Genomic DNA, 22,743 nt, shown 5'->3' with positions numbered 1-22,743 from the left:
TATGATGATGCTGACCTGATTTACCTGGGCTTTGTTTGTTTGCTTGCTTTTTGTTGTTGCTCTTTTACTTACATTTACTTATTTAATATGAACAAACAAAATGATCAAGGTCCAAAAAGCTACTGTACCTTTAGTGTATACTCAGGGATAGAGCATCCACAACTTGGGAGGGGATAATGTAACACATTCCTTTATACCGGATAGATCCTCTCTGGAGTACAATATTTTGGTATTATGGTACAATATTCTACCATATTTTGAGGTAGACATTAACAAACAGCATTATATCCAGGGGAATGTTACCAGAGTGAAAAGTGTCTTAGGAGGATTAATGGGAAGAACTAAGGATGTCTAAACCTATAGAAAGAAACACATGGAGCCCACATAACCCACTTGTCAAATATTGGCATATCCACCACCATTGCTTTCAAACACTTGGAGTTTAGAGAACAGGGGCAGGATTTATTCTGTGTGCCTAGAGGGCAGAATTAGGGTTAAAAGATAGAATTAGATGGCAGCATTCTGGTCAATGTAAAGAAGAACTTTCTAACAATTACAACTGGATAAGTAGAATCAGCTCTCTCAAAAAGCAATGTGCTCCGGGTCATCAAAGATGTGCAGTCAGTGGCTTTGTACTGGACATAGTTTTGTGCTATGAGTTGGATAGACAATCTAGTCACTAATTCTCTGGCAAAATAAAGAAAAATATTCATATTCTTTTGATATTCAGTCAAATCTTATAGGATAACTCTTCTGTTCATTAGTTGTTAATTGCAGGTGGCAAATTGGAACCAATTTAATTATACCCTCAAAGAGCCAGGAAGATTTGCTTGTTTTGCCAGCCTGTAAGAATTTCAGCAACCTGAATTTACAATGTGTCTGTGGCTTACATACCACCACCAAAGTCACCAGAAAGGATGATAACATCAACACATAAGACATGTAAACTTTCATATGTTCCATTATCCTGCCTCTGGTTTAGATCAACATTGCTCCTTTTAGTGGTGGCTACTAAGCCAAATGAAGCCAACATTGTGCAGGTAAATATTTAACGATGGTGTCTCTGAAAAAAAAAAAGTTCTAATATGTTGTGTTTGTCAAGTTCCATGGTGTAAACAGTCCTCATCATAGCTGATTTCCAGCTACCACTGGGAAGATATACGCACAATACAATTTAGTGAGCTACTTTCGTGAGCTGCCTCTAGCACAGCACTGGATGCATTCCATAGTTTAATCAGGAGAATCAGTTCAGCTGACTTCTCCTGAACCAGAGGATCAACATATATTGCATAGGAAGAATGTAAAGATTTGATGACATATGTTTGATTGTTCCATTAAAACTAAAATACCAGCAATATTTTGAAAGAACATATTCTTAAATGTATTGCATTTGCCCAGGGCTGAAGCCTGGTCTCTCAGTCTCCATCACTATGGTTAGGTGTATTTTTTCTGTACTTGTCAAAATAGGTTGTACAGATGACATGACAGGTATTTGGCAAATATCAAAGTTTTTCATTTGGTGTTGGAGCAGGCCTCCGTTTAGGAATACATTCTGGAAACACTGGCACTAACTATGCTCTTGAGCAATCTCTCCAGAATGTAACGGAGAAGTTCTGTAGGGATAAATGCAGTTAAAAAATACCATGACCAGACTTTGACCCATCTAATAAAGAACTATAGTATGATGAAATAGTTAAAGACACATACAAAAATTTGGAAACTAGATTTGAGATAATAGCGTGTGTCAACCATCTCCTACAAACCCCCAATCCTTTATATCTTCTAGAGCATTTGGGGTATTCACGTAGAGGTTAGTAAATCACAAGACTGTTGAAGGGATATAAGGAACAGGGCTGGAGGTGAAGGTGGAGAATTATGTCGCATGGGTGAGTCACTAAGTGAATAAAGCACGACCATAAATGTAAGATTTCAAGTGAAGAAAATTTAGATAGAAATTTTTAAAAGGTTGATCATTAAAGGTTGATCATTAAAAGCTACCAGGTGGTAACTCTTGTTTAATGAAGAAAGAGAGCAAACAACCAAGCATCACTCAAGGAACACATGCATGACTGAAAAATTGGGAAAACTATGTAACTCTGGGAAGTAGTTGGAAATGGTACCAGAGTGGAGCCAGACCCTTGATCTCAGAAAGGAGAAAGAGAACAATCAAAGTTGAAAAAACATTGAGAAGGAGAGCCAGTCAAGGCTGTGAAAGCTAAATTAAATTTCCTAGAACAAGGTAGTAGAATCCAGTAAGATATAACCCAGAGGCAATTGGAATGCCAACACTCTTTGGAGCATAAATGGCTGCCTAATGCATTTTACAGATACATGTGAAATGGGAATAAAGGCTAATGTAATTGTTCAACAATGTGGTGCAGATGATGAAATCTAAGCACTTAATTTGGAAAAGAGTATAGTATTAAGATGACTGCCTTGATTCTGTGAAGAGTATGACATGTTTGAATGGGCTTGACAGGGAAAATGGACTATTCTCTGTAATTCAGAAATCTAAAGCTAGTTATTTCTTCTAAGAACAAGCATTTTATTCATTTAGCTTTCTCTATTGTTTTTTGACAATGTTTTGAACACCAACACCACCAACAAAAAAGACACTTGAACCCCCAAATGGAATTGGACTTGTTCTACACATCTAATTGTATAGATTATTGCCCAATGTGTCTAACTCATCATTTGATTAAGAGATGGATTACTCAATAAGAAGCAATGTTACAGTGAGAAACTAAATTCCTATTCTTATTTTGTTTCCAAACTATTTATTATAAGGGAACATCAAGAAGAGGGTAGTGTATGTTTCTGTTTACTAATCTTTCACTAGGAAGGCCCCATCAGAAGGAGTGCCATTGCATAAGTGGGTTCTCTATTTGGAACCTAGAGAAACAGCCTGGAAAGACTTGGAGGCACAGTGGAAAGAGAAACTTCTAGGCTGTTGGTTCTCAAATAAGGAAAAGGGACACTACTCAGTTCCACGTCCAGTGAGTTTCCTGTGGTGTTGTATCTGGTCTCCATGGGGAGGGCTTTAGAAAGTGTCTTGCCAGATGTTACCTTCTCTCTCCTTACTCAATAGATAGTTCACAGCCACTCACAGAGGTCCACCTCCAGTCAAAGACAAAGTGGAGAAGTTTATAACACTCCTTGCTTTCCTCTTTTGACCCCTCTCTGTGCCAGAGACCCTACTGCTGCCCCAGTCAAAATATGGAATCAATTTAGCTACATTTATTTTATTCCTTACTCCAGCGATATTAATATTTCAAGACAAATGTTACATGAAAAGTGAAATTTCACGTATCTGAGTGATTATTTTTGGATAGCTAATGTTTTTGGATAGCTAATTTTAGATTTTGGATAGCTAAACCTTAGACAAGTATAGTCAATGATATTTTAAAAATCATAAAAGCTAATATACTAAAGGAATTATAATTAAAATATACAACTGTTTCTTCATTCAGTCTTCTCAGATTTTTTTTAGCAAACTGGTCCACATTGCTATGATCTTTAATTAGGTTTGTGTAATATGTTTCTGAGTTTCTAAATATTTTTAGTACAGCAAGGCTAAGTTCAGATCACCTTAGAATCCCATTATCTTTTTGCTTGGTATTCATTTGAAAGGAGCAATGATATCCAAATATCTTCTGTTTATATCTTCACCAAAAGGGAAAGTTGCATGTTTTCACTTATCAATGACAAACCAAGCCATGACACCCACTCGAATGACTGCCTCTCCAACTTCCAACACTAAGCACAATAAGAAAAAAAAAAAAAGATGAATCAATAGGAGAATTTTTTTGCCTCTTCTTTTCTTCTTCAGCTTATTAAAGAAAAAGCATAAAAGTAGCTGAATACAAATTATAGTATCAGAATATATTACTGCCTGATATGGAAGGTTCCTGTAGGTGTGTGGCTCTTCCTAACATTCATCACATGTATAATGTACCTCAAAGTTTGCCACAATAAATCTTTTGGTTCTTAGATAGAATTATAGTCTCCCAGCTGTTAAAGACCACTGCACACAGTACCAAACCCCAGAAAGGTACGACTCCCGATAGGTACAGAGATTGTCTTTCCCAATGCCTAGGGGGGATAATCAATTAATTTTAGAATAGGAAGTAACAGGATAATATAACCAGTTTTCTATTGAGTGAGTCAGTGTTTAACATCATTGTGCTTCTTTTTCTTCAGCACACATGGTCTCATAATTTACCTATCCCACTGGGTCTTTGTTAAGATTAAATTGAATAAAGTTTACAGAATGCCTAGCAAATAAAAATCCCTCAATGAATGGCAGCCATTACTATTGTTCTGCCAGTATTTGAGTTTGGAGAATGACTTTGTTCTTAGAGTAGGGCATAGAGTTGGTTTACAGTGGGTTAGAAAGGCAGAGGGTGGATTTCAGAAGCAAATCTAAGAATTATTATTAAGCTAAGCTATATGCAAAGCAATCATGAAAAACAACAATAATAGTGGATTGCTACCAAAAAAATCTTAGAAGACTTCTGGTGAAATTTGTCAAAAATACCAACAAAGGAAATATGAGACCTGCTCTAGGCTAGGTCGTGCCTAGCTTAATTTAAGCAACTGCCTTCTTATACAGTTGGGAACAAGGCAGATACATAAACTGCAAGATACATAAAAACAAGGTATTTTAAAACACATGGCACACCTCTGATGCTTGACTTTATACTGGGAACTAAAGTAACAGGCAACACAGATGTATTTATTGGTGTTTCAGCTATTTAATAAGAGGCTTTTTATGTTAAGTATCCTGGATTACCTAAAAAACATTTCCTTTGTCATTAGATAATGACAGGAGAGCGGGAGAGCGGGAGAGCGTTTCCTATATATTGAGAGGCTGATGGATCAGTACATATTTAAAGATTGTCTTTGGTTGATGAAAGACATTTTCTGAGCTGTGTTTCTCTCCACTTAATCTCTAATGTGGCCTGGACACCTCCTTGACATCTCTTTAGTAAATCAAAACCTCCCCAAAATCAGTTATGTCCAAAAATAATCTCATTATCTCATTATCCCTTCCCTTCCAATCCCAGCTCTAACCTGCTCCTCTTCCTGGATTCCTTGCCATATCCTCCTCATAAAGAAAAGTACTATTACCCACAAACTGTTCAGTTTTGTAAGCCAGAAGTTTAGGAGTCATTCTTGACCCTACCCCTCCTTTCCTTTCAAATCCAGCTCGTCATCAGGAACTGTTGATTTTACTTCCTAACCTCCTCCCTCTGTCTATTTCTCTTCATCTCCCCTACCATCGGTCTATCTAACTTCCCATCATCTCTCTCCTGGACTACTGTGATAGCTTCTTAACTGGTCTAACCTTGCATGCTCCCCCACCAGCATGGCAGCCCTTACCCCAAAACTATTCTCCCATCATAGCATGAACCCGATCATATTATTCTACCACCCCGACCCCATGCTCAAAACTCTTGGATGACTTTTGACGTTCTTAGGAAGAGGAAAAATAAAAAATGCCTTAACATGATCTACAAAGCCCCGTCCTGCCTCCTTCATGTATAATCTACTTCATGAATAACCTATTCTTTTTGTCTCTGCTCCAGCCACACTAGCCTTTGTGTGCTCCCTGTGCTTCCTCCAGCACAAGGCAGTTATGGCTCTTCCTGCTGCCTGAACCACTCGTGCCAACCTTTGGCCTAGTTATCTGTTCAGATTTCAGTTCGGTCGTCAATTCCTTAAGGAAACCTGCCTTGACTTCTGGACCATACCAATTCCCTGTTTCAAACTTTCATAGCCCCTTGCAACTCTCCTTTTATAGCACTTAATGAACCTATGATTTGATTTTGTCTACATGATTGATATTTTTCTTTCCTATTACTAAGAAAGTTCCAGGAGAGAAGGGACCATATCTATTTTTGATACCAGTTGGCCCAGCCCAAGCATAGGGTCTATGACCCGGTGGTACTCAATAACAAATATTTATTGAATGAATAAATAAATGATGTCAGGTAAGTTTTCCACATTGCTTTCAGGGAAGACACTTTACTCTTTTTCCTTAAAAGAAAAAAAAAAGCCTTAGCAGGCAATCTGTTGTGTAAAATGTCCAGTTTGGTCTATGAATACAAATATGAAAATGGTTAATTCAACCAAGTCAAGGTAAGGATATGAGGTTTTGCAAAAAGTGAGTTCCTAATGCTTTTTTACCTTTAGTTTTAAAGAGTTCAGCTTTTCCTCCCTGAGGTGTTCTCTCAACATCTCCCGGTGGAGCCTCTCTTGTTCTCTTGCAAATTCACCAAGAGTGTACTGGCGCACGCTGTTATGGCGGCTGGACATGCCCAAGGTGCTGCCCCCTTGACTGGGCACGCTCGTGAAGCCTTGCCTCCTGGTGAAGTAGTACACGGTGACACAACTAAAATGCACATTCTTTGTCCTTAGCCGCTTCTCTCTTTTGAGGATGGAGGAAGCTGAAAGAGAAAGGAACAATTCAGTGAACACCCAGGGCAGCGGTTTTCAGATGAGGTGAAGAATTAGAAAGTGCCATTTGATGATATTGAATCTACAGTCACCCCTTTTTGGCTAGGAGACACTAAAAATATTATATCTGAGAGCTGGCACAGATTTCTATTTCCTTTCTTAAATTTTCTTCTAGCTGTAGTGGAGTAGACTTTTAAGTCCTCTATAACGGCAGTCTAAGCAAACTTTCAGGAAAGTTGCCAATAGTCTATGAGTCAGTGGCAGAATTTAATTTTATTTCCCCTAACGTCTTAAGTTTAGGTTTTATGGTTTTCACATGAGTTGCATCATACTCTAATCAGAAAAGACACACTACAAACTCTTATATTCTGGATCTTATTTTGATATTGAGGGCACTTGGCATAGAAAAATGTCTATTTACGAATTTTAGAAAATTTCAAAAAGCAATAAAAACTCACAAAAAAGGCTCAGTGGCACTATTTAGACATTTTTACAACCTAAATCTAACAAAGCTTTCATTTGATAAGAACCACACTTAAATAGCATTACAGACAGTGGGATTTTAATACAAGTATACACTGAGACAGTTGAAGATGGTCATGAAATACATCAGAACCTTTGTTAGTTACAGGGACACCAAGATGCATTGAACATCACGGAAGTTTGAGATACACACTGTAGTTGAGGAAAAGAGAGCCACACATTATAAACATGACCTTTCTGGAGTTGGAAGACATGCTAGACATCATCTAACCCAGTCCTTCTATTTTATAAAGTAGCCCAGACTTGCAGAATTTGAGTGAGTTTTTTCAGTGCAGGTAGTGGCAAAGCTAAACTTAAACTTAAGTGCCTCCAATCCTGTGCCATATTATATGACGCTTCTCCACTGGAGAAGGAAAAGTACACTGAATTGAGAAGAAAAATATAGAATCATGCTCTTATGGGTCATTTCCCCACCACCGCCACCAGTATGTTGAAGTTCTAACCCTCAAGACCCAGGTTGTAACCTTATTAGGGAATGAGGTCTTTAAACAGATGATCAGTTGAGGTCATTGGGGTGGGTGCTAATCCAGTACAACTGGTGTCCATATAAAAAGGGAAAATTTAAACACACACACACAGGGGGATGATGTAAAAAGACAAAGGGAGAAGTTCATGTGAAGATGGATACAGAGATTGGGAGTGTGCTGCAGAAAGCTTAGTGATGCCTAGGACTACCAGAAGCTGGAAATGCAAGGAAAGCTACAGCTTTCCAAGAGAGCATGGTTCTGCTAACACGTTGATTTCAATCTAGTCTCCAGAACTGTGGGACAGAAATATCTGTCGTGCTAAGCCACTGAGTTAGTGGTACTTTGTTTCTAAACTAATATGCATGTTCAAGTAGAAAAATAGACAGAAACAATAAATTGAGCAAAAATCCTTGGATAGCAACAAGTAATACAAGCTAACATTTATGGAGGGCTTCCCAAGTGCTATACTGTGCAAAGAATTTTACATGAATGATCTCATTTTATCCTTACATCTCCTTGGGTTGGTATTACCCATGTCTCCATTTGAGGAAACCAAGTCACTAAAGGTTAAATAACATTATCAAAGTCATGTAACCAGTAGTGAAGCTGGGATTCATTATTCCAGGGTCCAGGCTCTTAACCACCATATCACAGAGAGAGCTGAAGCCACCCTAAGGGAGTTGAACAAGGCTGAGACTTGGTGTCATACTACTTCTGGTAGGTGTCAACTGCTGCTGCCTTCAAAGAGGATTTTGATTTAGAAGGCTGTATAAGCAATGAGAGAAAAGGGACTACAGTATCACTTTCTTCCAAAGGGGTTCAATTCCTTTGTCTCATATCCCCCCGCCCCTACCTCACAAAGCATTCCAACCAAATACAGGGAGGCTGTTATGATTCATCTCATTTCATGAATTGGTTTATTCAATAACTATAAACCAAGGGCCCACTATGTGCCAGGCACATTCCAGATGATTGGATATACTGGTGAAAAAACCAGATGGTGATTCCTGCCCACATGGAGCTTTCATTTCCAGTGATGAGAAACTCAGACAGAATGAACAGACTCAGAAGTTTACAGAGTTAAGAGAAATATGACATTTGGGCAAGAATTTCATTTTCCCAACTTCTTCTCTTCTCTACTGTTTTACTTCTCCAGAAGAGATTGCCAGAAAGCAAAGCCTTTCAAACATGTACACAATTTTCCCATTTTATTTATGTATATGTTCACTGCACATACTTGTACTCCTGGCAGCAGAGACAATTTTCAACTTTGATTTAAAAACTCTGATCTGCTTCATAATGGTATATTTAAATCATCTCAAAACAGGGAAGAATTTGTCAAAATGTAAAAGATTACCGTCGAAAGAAAAATTCAACAACCTGCCTAGTAATCTGCCACCCTATCTGACAGCCTTATCCGTCACCACCTTACAGCAGGCGAGAGCCTCTGGTTTTGGGGGTGATAACCTTCAACCTTTTTCACTCTTGATATCATAAAATTATGCCCTTAAGACATTACCTTTCAAGGCCATGACTTTACAGATTAAAAAAAAAAAGATTTTAATGAACTCATTTAAAATAATTATTATAAACATCTCTCATGATTTTATTACTTATTTTTTAGACAATTCATGTTAGTCTAGACAAATTTTTCTTCTTAATATCTATTTAGATTTGTACCTGTACTTTTAGATTATAAGAATTCTTCAATCTTCTGGATGAATCTATTGTGATATGAATCTACCACTTCCTAAAAAGCCAGATTACCTTTTCCCAAAAAGACAGAGTTTAGAGACAATTTTCCAAGGCTTTGAGGATAACGATAGTGGCAGACTGTTGAGTCCCTTCCCCTGGGCTCTTGGCATTGCTAACATGGTCAAAGTGTGTTAGGATTGGATTGGTGTCAGTTCCTATCCACGAGGGTTTATAATTCAAACCTGTACTTATCCTTGTCCTAGAATTTGCATATTATAAATAGCACTGTAAAAACAATGACCAAAATGCCTATGGAATATATTTAAAAGGAAAGCTTTGAAATACTATAAGATCAGCCTTGTGGGAGATATTTTAAATGTGGCTTTCCTGAATATAGGAGCCACCCACGTCTCTCTTCTGGTGATTGAATTGGAGCACTAGAATGGGCCTTTATGGACTATCTCCTGCCTCCAGGCCCCAATTTGACTAACATCACAAAATGAAGTCATAAAAAAGAGTCTGTGTTCTTCAAGCCTGGAAAAAACAGGCCAAATTCACTCAGCACATCTGCCTTAGGGAATCTGAAACCTCCCTCATATGCTTACCTAGTAATTTGTGCCATTTGCAGAGGGATTGAACTCTACTTTGTGTCTCTACAGAGTTCAAAATTCACTTTACCACTGTGAGGTCAAGAGCAAGTAGAAAAAGGGTGAAGGTGTCTTTCACTACTTCTTTGAAAAATAATTAGTCTGTTTTCATACATGATACTAAGTTTTTCGTGTCTTTCATCCCAATTTCTTTTATCCCATTCACAGTCACCACCCTGAAATGGAAGTGTCTAAATGCAACAGTACTATGTATACTGCCCAGGACACAGCTCCTGAGAACACCATTATGGTTCCCGTCAGGGCACACTGGTGTTACTGTAAAATGATCACATATTATGGAGATAATATCGATCTTGGTCAACTAAAGGAATAAAGAGCACAGAGTTACTGATGTTAGTTATCTGCAGAATAGAGCCTTCCTAAAATACTACTTTAGAAGTGAATGGAGAAGAGAATTGAGCAATTGCCTAATTCACAATGCCAGGATAAGAATGTAAGTGGATAAAATAAAATAATCTGTGCCATAAGTTATATAAAGAGTTTATGAACAGAGTGGATTTGAAATGGAAGCCAAAACTAAAAGTTGGACGCATATTTGCAAGACCATACAGGAAAGTCAATGCTTTGATGAGACAAATATTCTGAATATTCTGATCCCATAGAGGAGATGAATAGATCAAGGTATCGTCGTTGAATCAAATTAAGCTCTAAGAAAATTCATCTGACTTTGCTCCACTTCCACACTCATAAACCAACCTGTTCATACAAATTGGAACACATCTTCAGATCAACAAGACTACCCAGTTGACTCATTAATTTTATCTCTTGCTGAAAATAATCAAATTTGTTTCAGATGTGCAAGTCAGTCATTTCTGAATGTGGTTAGTATGTCGTTCCATCTGAGATTGCCTTCTCTGCATGCAAGAGACCATCCTGTGTCTGGGCCTGTAAGACTGAAGACCACATCTTAGACCATTGATCCCACGTAGTGCAGCACTCTGGAGCTAATAATGCTTGAGCAGCAAGCCAGTGACCCTCTCAAAGCAGTTGTTCTTTTTAGTGCCAACAACCATCAGCAAAGCACTGGCATAGCCTGAAAGGCAGAAAGCAGTAAACTGAGCTATGTGTTTTGGCACTAAATTTGGTACACAGAGGTTGAGAGTTAGTGGTCCAGTCTGATGTTGAACAAGGGGCAAATTATGGAAAATATTAATTCTACCATGTGGGTCTAAAGTCAATAATATATTTCTCTCTCCTATGCACTATGCTCAAAAGGAAAATGCCAGATGACTTGTAAGTCTATATTTTGAGTTTATTTTTCATTTATTTGGGGGAAATTTAGTCTAAGCAAAATGACATTACTGAAATTAACTTGTTTATCTGGTAAATCCTGGGCAATAAAAACTCTTGTTTTTTAAAACATACACACCAAATTAATCAGGGGCTCTGCAAGTGTGCATGCTGCGTCTTACCTTTTGAAGAACAAATCAAGATCAAGTCAGTTATGAAGTCATGAAGCTTAGCTTACAAACAGAAAATCCAGTTTCACCAGAAAATATTTTGTATAAAAATTAGCCTCATAGCTCAGATATTACATCAATTTCCAATGGTTAAAGTTATTAAGATTAAAACAAAATATGTCCCTAATCTTTACAAGTGACTTCTGCAAATGGCCTGTGATCATATTCTCATATCCTCTCCAGCTTGACATGAGTGTCCAGGTTGGCCCCTCTTGATTAGGTGTCAACCACATGGTCTCAAATCCTAACCACAAAAGTGAAAATGGATCCAGCAACCAAGAAATATAGGAGTAGTTTCTTTGAAAATGAAGCCTAGTTTGCTATTAAAAGCAATCCTTCCTTGTTCTAATTCTCCCCTTTTATTTTTTTAAGTTACATCCTCAAGTTTCCTGAACATACTTGCCCCAGTTGCGTCTTTCATTATTTTGCTCAAGTAAGGTCTTTAAGGCAGTAGTAAATCATTCAAGTGGGAGAAACTCTACAAGATTGATAATAAGGTAATATCTTGGGGCATGAGTGAATGAGAGGCAAGACAAAAGTAAAGACTAATTGGGGATATTTTCTTTCCAACCATGAATAAAATCCAAATTACCTTAAGTATGGAATGTAAAGTGATCTATTATCTATGGCTAAATCAATGTTACATTATTGTGTACTCAGTATGTTATTTTATACTGAGTTATGAAGGGTATAAAATGCATACACACAATCACAAACAAAAGAAAGAGAATCTCCCAAACAACTGGACAGGCAATACTTGGGTCTACCCAATACTTTACAGTCGAAGTGCTTTGCATTTCCAAAAAAGTAATCAGAACTGAGACAGAATCGACAAATGTAAGAAAATGTCAGAATCCTCCAAATGGACGGCAAATCAGGGTTTTTTTCCCCCTTGTATTATTGCCCTTTTACTCTGAAAGAGCATTCAAAAACAAAAATCAAGGAAAAATAGCTCCCACATACAAGGATGCTCGTGATGTCAAATCCAAGTTTGTATTTGGCTCCCTACAGTGTGAATGATAGCTCCAAATGCTTTTAAAATTGTAGCACATCTCTCTCCCGAGGCTCTAAATGTCACTCTTCCCCATTTCAAACCAACCAAATAACTCGTGTGCTGGTATAGGGGCAAACAGACTTGCACCATATAAAATATGATAAACATACATAAGAACCAGTCATCATTCTGATTTCAGTCCTTCTGCAGAGGAGGAATAGTTTTATAATTCTTAGGCAAGATTAGGTTGTTTAATCATTTAGCTACATGTCTTTTCCATTCTAATATTAAGTTGAAAATATTCACAAAGGATTGCCCTCAAGACTCATCATGTCTTTTGTGAATTGCAGCTTCTAAGTGAAAAAATTCAAGATGACACTCTTTTGTTTAAGTCACCAGTTTGCAAAACAAAACAAAACAAAAACCTTCTCATCTAAGACTGTGTGCAGTAAGTATTCTATCAAGATACGTCCAAATACTGCACATGCAATTAAACAAAAAAAAAATGAGCAAAAATAGAAATAATATAAAAAGATGACCCTTGAGGCTGGATGACTAAAGCTTTGTTTTGGATCATGAACATGCACGTCACGTCGTCATCCATTCAGTCTGTCGGCTATATCCACACAAGCAAGCGAGAGAAATGCACAGAGGGGATGAGCTCTCTCCTGAGCCTCTCCAGACAGCTCCAGCCCAAGCTCCTCAGACGCTGCAAGCTGGATTCGACATTTAGGGGTGCTTTAATAGCATAATCATCTATTTGCAATTTTCAACTTAGAAAAAAAAATAAGATTTACCACCCAAGATTTTTATGTGAATTCAGAAAGCTGCATACAAAAATTAAGTCTAAGTATAAATTTTGACCTCCCAGCTTTGATGTCATAAATAATTAAAATGATTAACTCACAAAGAATGATCATTTTTCAGAACTAGCTATTTTTCATGCACACATTTCTATTTTATTAACGATGTCCCCTGCACTTTCCCACTAATTCTTGGGAATAAAAAAAAAGGGGGGGGAAGGAATCAATTGTTCTCATATGTATTGGGATGGAAGGAATAAATACTGTATTTTAAAGTTATAAAATTGAAATTGAAAATTGAAGGGTCAAAAATTTTAAAAAGAAATCATGCTCTCTTTTATGTAGAAAATCTTAATATATAATTGACTTAACATTGACCCTTGTCCCCTTTGCATTAATTTGACGTTCTACTGCAAATGTGCTATGACCACAGAGTGCTCTAGCCATCACCAGAAAATGTGACTGATATTGGGGATGGTGAATTGCCAAACTAAAGCAAATTTAGATCAAATGATAGATGAAATAATACCACTAACTGAATGATCTACTGATTTTCATTCTAATTTTCCTTTTTTATCAATTCACCCATAAATGTACAGTGACTAGTATCATGAATTTTGTTGTTTGATGTGCAGTCTTCTTTCTGGTTCCATTTTGTCTTTATGTAAGACATCACTTAAATAAAAATCTATATGTTCAAATCCTTGTGTAAAATATTTGAAACACAATGTAATAGGATACAGTTTTGCTAAATCTAGGCCCTGTGCTCGGCTCCCTTTTGCCCAGAGCAGACTGGAAAAGGGCACGTTTTCTCCCCTGGTCCACATACTCATCTAGCCATCTGACATTGTTACCGGTAAGAGCTATTTTTATAGAATTTTGACCAGATCAATTCTTTTCTCTTTTCACACTATATACATTTCTTTAGGTAATATTAACATTTTTCAAGGAATCTTGAAGATCTCTACAGAGTCAGTGTTAGCATTTACACGTCGAACATATGGAACATACATTGTTGTGGAGGTATTTATTTGTCTTCACATTTTAAAGGATATTTCTTGATTGTAAGCATGTCATATTACTAATGAATTAGAGACAACATCATCCTGTCCTGGGACGTGGAAAATAATGAATTGTTAAATAATGTAATCAATTAAAAAAATCTGAATTCTAATAATTGCTAAGATCCATTGTACAGATTACATCCATGAGCATCTGCATTTCTCAGTTCCTCCATTAATATTTTCAGAATTATGTTTATCTACCTCCTAGGAATATTACCAGGAATAATTACCTTTGTAAAAAGCCTTAAGAATCACAGACAGAAAGCATTACATATGCAGAGTACTAACGGTGATGCCGTTAAACCAAATAAAAAGAGTATTCCTTTATTATCAGTGAGCAAATAAGGATACCTACTTCCCAGCTTGTTTCCTTAATTTCTCATATGTGCAATTAAACCCTAAAACTTCATGCTTAAGAAACACATTTCACTACTACTAAAGTGACAGCCATTTCCAAAATATATAAACTTATACTTTCATTTTATTAAAATCTCAACATGGATACCATCTTAAGACGGTATTCTTTCTTATTGAGGAAAAAGGTAGTCGTTACTACACATAAATAATCGTAGCTCTGGCTGCAGTCCAAGATGTAAGCACTTTCCTCTGCTGTCTCAGCAATTCTCCTGATGTCAAAGACTCATTAAAATAAATGGGAACCATATGGCTCCGCAGCAGAATACCCGTACTCTTACAACCGAGAGGGCAATGCAATTCATTACCACCATCGGAGAAATATTTGGGGGACATGGAATATCTCAATGCAAAATAAAGCTGCATGACGCAGGCCATTTGATTAAAATTCGCACACAATGACAGAGGAGACATTTGCTGTTTTTTGTCTCTAGTAACCTGTTCCGCCGCATTTTACATTTTCTCAATACCACCATGAGCCTCTCCTGTTAGAAGAATTAAACAGCACTTTCCACCTGCTCAATGACTTTCCCACACGGTATCTCATCTGGTCTAACAATACAGCCCCATCAAGCCTAATATATCATGATAATCCAGGTCAGCACATCACCTAACAATAACGAAAACAAAATAAAATCAAACCTCCAAAAACAAGAGCAACAAAACTTTTCTAAGATCCAGTCATTCAGGAGAGCAACACTGAGTCAAAGATTATACACTGAACTTTGACCTTTGCCAGGAAGGATGAAATCTGGAAGCATTTTTTTTTTTAATATGTTAGATTAAAAAGCCTTTACTATATTTATCCCAAACAGAAATCCAAATCATTGAGAAACATAAAAGGAAGAGATTCATCAATGCTATATTACTGGCTCCCTATGTCAGAAATCTAAGTTTAAAAAAGAGACGCAGGGTTGCGAAATTGGGATGAAAGATGAGGTTGGGAATGCAGCGGTGGGGGGCAGCTGGGGTTACCGATGTGCTGTTTCCTGGTTGTCAATGAGTGATTTGGGAGGATTGTAAACATCAAAAACAAAAGAGAAATTTTAACTATGATTTTTTCTACAAATGTACATATTTTTTGATTGAGCATATACTTCAGGTTTTTAATATTGCCCTTGTTGTCCTTTTTAATATTTTTTAAAACTATGAATTGCTTCAAGCACAATGTCTGGCATAGAATTATCACCCAATATCTACTAGAAAAACAAAATTAAGACTCATCTCCAATGTCAACTCCAGAAAGCCTTTCATAGACCCCCCTAAGAATGAGGTGAGTGCTCTTTCTACACATTTCCAGATCATCCCTGCTTTGGTACTGATAATATGAGTGTGTGTTTCTACTCTACTACCAGCTTCGGACGTAGGGTAGAAGGACCATATCTCACTCCCGGGGAACTCTCAGCATACAACACACCAACACACCGCTGGGCACCTAGGACTTCCTTGATTAGTGTTTGTTTAACTAAATTAGATGAATGAATAACTGAACTCTGGGTTAAGAACATATTTACATTTCCTAAATATGTTTTCCTTAATTTTAAATGGTAAAGTGACATTTAACAGCTTTCCCCTGGAGCTCCAGGGTCAACACGTTTTCCTTCCTTCCTTACTTCTAGTCACTTTATTTTCCCGGGGTACTTTTCAGTACAAAAATGTGTATTGGAGAGAGGACACTTTGCCCTCATGGCTTGAGGGTACACATAACTTTTGTATTAGAAGCCATTTGAAATACACTATATTTTACATATCAGAAGATCTAACATAACAAACCAACTCTGGCATCATAATAAACCTGTAAACAATCCATCAATAATGAGCTTGTAAATCCAACTCTAAAAAGCAAGTGTTTGGTAGGGGAAGAGTTACCCGAGTATTATAAAATGATTTTGAAAGAGAAATCCTGCTGATAAAATATCACTAAATACTATTGACCTCCAGCAAAAACATGACTGAAAGTCCTGCCTTTAGCAGTCCCTTAGTGATAGATCTACAAAATGATTCTCTCTTAGTATTTAAATTGTCATCTTTGCCTCAGAGCAGTGACCGTCCTGTAAAAATAAAATCATATTGCTCAAGATTTATTAATTTCCTATGAAGTTTTATAATATATAGTCATGTTGTAAGACAGATAATTTTTCTCTTTTTGGTGGGAGTGGCGATGAGACATAAGTAAAAGGCCCAGATGACTTCTTGAGACAAGGAGCAGAAATAAGCAAGGAGAATTCTAAACTTTTATTAAAATGTAAAAGCAAGACAGAACCGAAACAATATGGGCTAGAATAGAAGTGGAATGAGGGCAGAAATCTGTCATGTGTGGGACTGATTTTACCCTAAAGCTAAAAAGTTATCCTGTTGATGTTTCACCGATGGGGGCAAAAGACACCAGACTTCTGGGTCCAAAACAAACTTTACTGTTTGTAACACAGCAAACAGCACGAGCATCATGTTTCTGTTGGTATTCCTTGTCCCCCAAATTGTCCACAGAGGCAATATGGAGGGACCAGAGAAATGCTACACATAGTAGGTCTGCACTGTACCAAAGGCCTAACAAGCTTGAGAACCCACTGGTTTTTAGCTGCAATTAGCAATCCTGTTCTTTGTCCCAGGAGGAGACATAACCTCATCCCTCAAGGTTGCTTCCTACAAACCCAACACTGAGAAATGGCCCTGGGGAAGGGGAGTCAGGGCAGTGCATTCCTGACATCCTCAGAAAGACACAAAGGAACACAAAACCCTATGGAGGAGTGTTTCCCAACAGAATTTTTATTTGTTTTGTTCATTCATATATCCCAAGCACCTGGAATAGGGTCTGGCATACAGTAGATATTCAGTACATAGCTGTTTAATGAATGAGTGGGATTTATTGATAGGCTTCTACTCTTATTAAACACTGTAATTCTTGTGAAATGATCATTTCACAGGCATGTATATTGTAACTATCACTTATTATGCAAAAGCAATATTCATAACACACGAAGAAATAATCTTTCCTGCAAAGTGTCTATGAACTAAAGAGTTTCTTGAAGAATGTTTAGTGAGGTATTTTTATTCCTACGAAGTAGAGCATTTTTTCCCTAGGTCTCTTCATAGCTTGCCAAAGGAGAGGATCAGTCCAAAGATCTTTAGAACAATTTTGGCAGCAGCTCCCAGGAGTGGTATCAGCTACAACATTACTATCACATCTATGTGGCATGTAGGGATATATATATATATATATATATTCATTCTTAGGTATTTCCGGTTTCTCCTGCATGCAGAGCAATCACAAAGGTTCCATGTTTGATGTTTGCCCTTTTCTATGCTACTCTTATGACATGTGGGTTATTTGTTACAATAAATATATTTTGTTTTTCCAAAGCCAAATGTAATCTCAGGTTTGGACTGTATAAGGAGGGAAGGAAAGAATAAAGAGGTTTCTTTTCCTTCTACCTTTTAAGAGTTTATATTTCTTGGGATGGAAATAAAAACTGAGCAGAGTAATGAGTATACTGTATTTTATAAAAGCAGGATTCGACCTCTTCTACTTTTAAAGAGCATCACTTCTCAAGAACTTCTGTTTTATCACCTGGAGCAAACTCAAATTCCAAAATCTGGTTCTCAGCATTCTCCACTGACCAGTTCCTCTGACTTTGTTCTCACATACATAAGGTCTTCAGTGTCTCTCAGTCCAATTTTTAAGTGACTTACACCAGCAAAATATTCATCATTGACCTCGCCAGAGACCATGGCACTCGCCAAAGGGGCTCTTGGGAGTTTTGAGTTAGAGAAGGAAAAAGTGAGAAGCAGCATCAATTTAAGGCCGACCCTGCCTTGGCCCCCAGACTTCTGGCCTTTGGTGAAGGATTCAGTAAAGATAACAGGGGATATTTTTTGAGTGTGTGAATAATCTTGGGAGAGTTGAGCGACTACTATTATTCCCAGATGGTAATGGATATAATTACTTTCCTTCAACAGCTACCCCTTTTTCTTTAGAAAGTCACTGGAATTGAGAAAGACTGGAGGAGGCCGGAGGTAGCTTGGAACAAAGAATTCTTCGGGGAAGGGAGGAGCAACAATCCAGGGGTGCCCCAGGGCAGCTTGGGCGTATTGGGAAAAGATGAAAGAGGGCTTGGTGAACCTGTGGTCTAGTTTAAAATTGCATGAAATCCATTACTACAGCAATATAATTTCCATAATTTATACATAAAATAAGGATATTGGTATACATACTAATTGCGCTGACAGAGGTGTGTGACCACAAAAATTTGGAAAACTACTAGTACACAAGACACTAAACTGTATAAAAGACAAACTTGGATACTTTGAAGGTATTGCATCTATCCGTGAAATTTTTTTTTTTTTTAAAGATTTTATTTATTTATTTGACAGAGAGATAGAGAGCACAAGTAGGCAGAGTGGCAGGCAGAGGGAGAGGGAGAAGCAGGCTCTCCGCTGAGCAGGGAGCCGGACGTGGGGCTCGATCGCAGGACCTTGAGATCATGACCTGAGCTGAAGGCAGCTGCTTAACTTCTGAGCCACCCAGGGGCGAAATTTTATTTGTATGTTTACCATGTGCCAAAGACCTTTCTCATTGCTTTACAGGTATTAATTCATTGAATCCCTGAATCAATGCAATCATGGTTTGAATGGGTAGAACTGTACCCATTTTATAAATGAAGGTGAGGTCCAGAGAGGTGAAAAAATTGATCAAAACCTCACAGCTGGTAGCAGAGCAGGCTGATTTGAATGAAAACACTGTCAGTCCATAGCTCAAGCTGTTAATCTTGACAATATACCGCCTCCCTTCCTTAGTTCTAGAATAGGCTAATACTCTTTCTTATATTCCTTGAACACCTGCTCCCAGAACCCACAAAATCCACAATTATGGCAATGATAATCTAACTGCGTTATTAAGAGAACAGAAAGAGAGAAAGCAAGTTGCCTGGGCCTTAGAAGCAGTTAGAAGCAGATTAGTAGTAAACCGTCGTGAACCTCTATTGTTTTATTACCAGACCGCTAGTGGCCTGGAGCCATCAATCCTAAAGACACAGGTTTTGGAATCAGACACACCAGTAGGTTCATTGCCACCTTGGGTCAGTTGTTTAACCCCTGTTTCCTTGTCTGGAATCTCCTAGGGCTATCGCAAAAAAGTGGAGGTTATAAACACGAACTCTGCCGCCAAAGCACTTAGCTCAAATCCTGGGTCTGCCATTTACTTGCTGTGTGACCTTGGGTAAGTTACCTCTTCTTTCTACGCCTCCTGTTTTAAAACGGTTTTAATAATAATACCTACTGCATAGTGTTGTTACAAGGATTATAAATTAATATTTATAAAGTGTTAAACAATGCTTAGTGCATAGTGCTATGTAAGTGTTTGTTAAATAAAAATAAAGAAATCAATAAATCATTCATATATTTTGGATTCACATAAATCATTTATAGAAAGCAGTAGAGTGTCTGGAATAGAATGATCAATATGTGTAAACTATTTATTGGCAGGGACTGGTCCCACATGCCTAGGGCTTTACAATTAAAATGTTTTATTCTGTATTTTAAATGCGCAACATTCTGTGCTTTAAAAACTTTTTTAGGGAGGCTTTTGCATTCATTTTGGTACATTTTTGGCATTGAGTATCTGACAGATAGGTCTGACAGATAATCGATATGTGTGTGTGTGTATACTGCAAATATAAACTGCAATACATACACTGCATATATATATGGAATTTTGCAAAATCCTAGGGTTGTAACTGTGAATAAGGGATAAAATGTACCCTTAAGGGACTTTTAGTCTAAGGAGGCTATGTTAATATTGATTTTGTGGAGATGAAAATGGAGGCTCCGAGTGGCTCTCACCAAGGTCACAAGCTGGGAAATGAGGTCCACATTCGTCTCTGTCTGCCTTCACGTGGGAGCCCTTTGCATTGCCTTGCCCCGTGGGCTGTTTCTCCCCAGGTGTCAGCATATTGACTTTGCCAGCCTCAGTTTTGCACTTTCCTTGCTGTGGGTATGGCAATTCCTGCCTATATTTCAAAATTATAGGACTTAAAGGACACCTATTTTTACTCATTCCCTTTAAAATGAATTGATTTGCATGCATCTGTCCATTCATTCATTTCTTTACTCACCCATAGTTCTCACCATTCACCTGTGGCCAGACTGCTGAGATAGGAAGATAGAGTCAATCCTCATTATTCCCGGATTCTGTGTTTGTAAATTTGCCTACTCGCTAAAACTTATTTGTAACCCCCAAATCAATATTCGCAGCGCTTTCGTGGTCATTCACAGACAGGCCCAGAGCAGTGAAAAATTGAACTAGCCTCACAATCCCAGCTGAGGCCGAACAAGGTGACAGCCCTCCTTCTTGTTTTAGCTCTCCTAGTGTAAAAAGCGTCCTGCAGCTGCTATGTTTAGTGCCATATTATTTGCACTTTTGGGTTTTCTATTGGTCATTTTGCTGTTTAAAATGGCCCCACAGCGAAGTGTTCAAGTGCTGCCTTGTGTTCCCAAGCGTGAGAAGGCTGTGATGTGTCTTCTTGAGAAAATGGATGTGTTAAAAAAAAAAAAAAAAAAATGGATGTGTTACATAAGCTTTGTTCAAGCATGAGTCACAGCGCTGTTGCCCACGAGTATAATGTTAATCAATCAATAATATATATTAAATAAGGTGTCTTCAAGACAGAAATGCACTCAACAAGGTATGTATTGATCAGTGGATGAAAACATTATGACCAGAAGCTCCCAGAAACCTAACTCTGTATTTCCCCTAGGATAGCAGTGGTTCAGTATTTGCTAATTTAATGTTCACTGTAACCTTATAGAACATAACCACCACGATAATGATAACCAGCTATATGTACTCTTCCTCTTTGTGGGCCATTTTTCTAACAATTGATTGACAAGTGAAGTTAATAAATAGAAAAGTGACATAAAATGATATTCAAAGGTTTAAAACATATAAAGTGTTCAACCTCACTAATAAATAAAAATCAAGACAATAATTAAATTCAAGCTTCTCTCATCTACTTAGTAAATAATACAGAATTATAATAATCTTAATTTGTGGCAATAATGCAAAGAAATGAGTACTTTTCTATACCACTATACAACATTTTCAGAAAGCAATTTCTCAATATATGCCAAGAACCTTAGAAAATCTTCACCTTTTTTGAATAAAAACAATTCTGGATCTAGGAATAAGCCTTAAGGATATAATCAGAGCTTTAGAGAATTATTTGTATCCAAGCATGTCCATCGTTAAGCTATACATAATAATGACAAATCGAAAACCACTTAAATACTCGAGACTATAGAAATGGTTGAGTAAGATGAAGTTCTATCTATATGAAGAGATATTTTTAGAGCCAATAAAATTAATAAGATTTTGCAGATTTTTTTTAACAATACTAGATAATGCCTGTTATAGTGTCCAGTGGAAAAAAAATAGATTAGAAAAAAATTGCCGAACGATATGTAGCAACTACCTAATACACCAAGGAAATAATAGGACAGTACACTAAAAAGCGAATATTGTTTGTTTCAGAGTGATAGGATTATATAAGTATTTTTAAATCTGCTTCTTTACACTGTTTTGAATTTTCCAACTTTTATACAATTAACATCACAAAGAGTCAAAAGTTTTCCGACTTTAAGCTCCTCCATTTTATATTTTAAGAAACACTTCTATAGCTTTCTGAACATAAGACAACAAAATTGTTTAATACATTCATGAAGTGGCATTACTATAAATGAGTCATCTTATACCCTAGCACTTATGACCATATGTTTCCCATTTTCAAAATTCCATTAAACATGGGTACAAGCACTGATATATAGAATTCCATGAAGTATGTTCAAGAGCCTAAACCACTCCACAATGGCTATAAATGTATCATTCCTTGCCTGTCCTATCATGACCAACTGTAAGTACTAATTCCGAGTCAATGAGAATAAGCCTGGAAATATATTAATAGCTCCATCTCCATTACCATGCCAGGTACACAATTAGCCTGTTCTTTTTCTCAGGGCGTACTCACATCCACTGGATAGTAGCATTTCTGCTAAATCTGTATATAAAGACCCAGACAGTTAGAAGCGGGTTAAGAGCATTAGTCTCTTTTACCCCTTTCGTCCTACTCAGGACTTGGTCTTGTTCCTTTAATTCCAAGCTATTTTATGAGTTCCTGCTATAGAT

The 22,743-nt window shown here is 37.3% G+C and overlaps 1 protein-coding gene across 5 annotated transcripts in view; it reads right to left on the bottom strand.

Annotated features, from left to right (window-relative positions):
• CSRNP3 (cysteine and serine rich nuclear protein 3) overlaps positions 1-22,743 on the bottom strand; it is a 198,369-nt gene that overhangs the window by 20,370 nt on the left and 155,256 nt on the right. For all 5 annotated transcript variants that reach the window (XM_036090418.2, XM_036090417.2, XM_036090419.2 and 2 more), the window contains one exon: positions 6,190-6,449. In XM_036090418.2, coding sequence (XP_035946311.1) covers positions 6,190-6,449 — 260 coding nt within the window. The remainder of the gene's footprint in view (positions 1-6,189; positions 6,450-22,743) is intronic.

The sequence above is a fragment of the Halichoerus grypus genome, chromosome 4, assembly GCF_964656455.1.
Source record: "Halichoerus grypus chromosome 4, mHalGry1.hap1.1, whole genome shotgun sequence".
Lineage (NCBI taxonomy): Eukaryota > Metazoa > Chordata > Mammalia > Carnivora > Phocidae > Halichoerus > Halichoerus grypus.
This window is presented reverse-complemented; position numbering and strand designations above follow the sequence as displayed.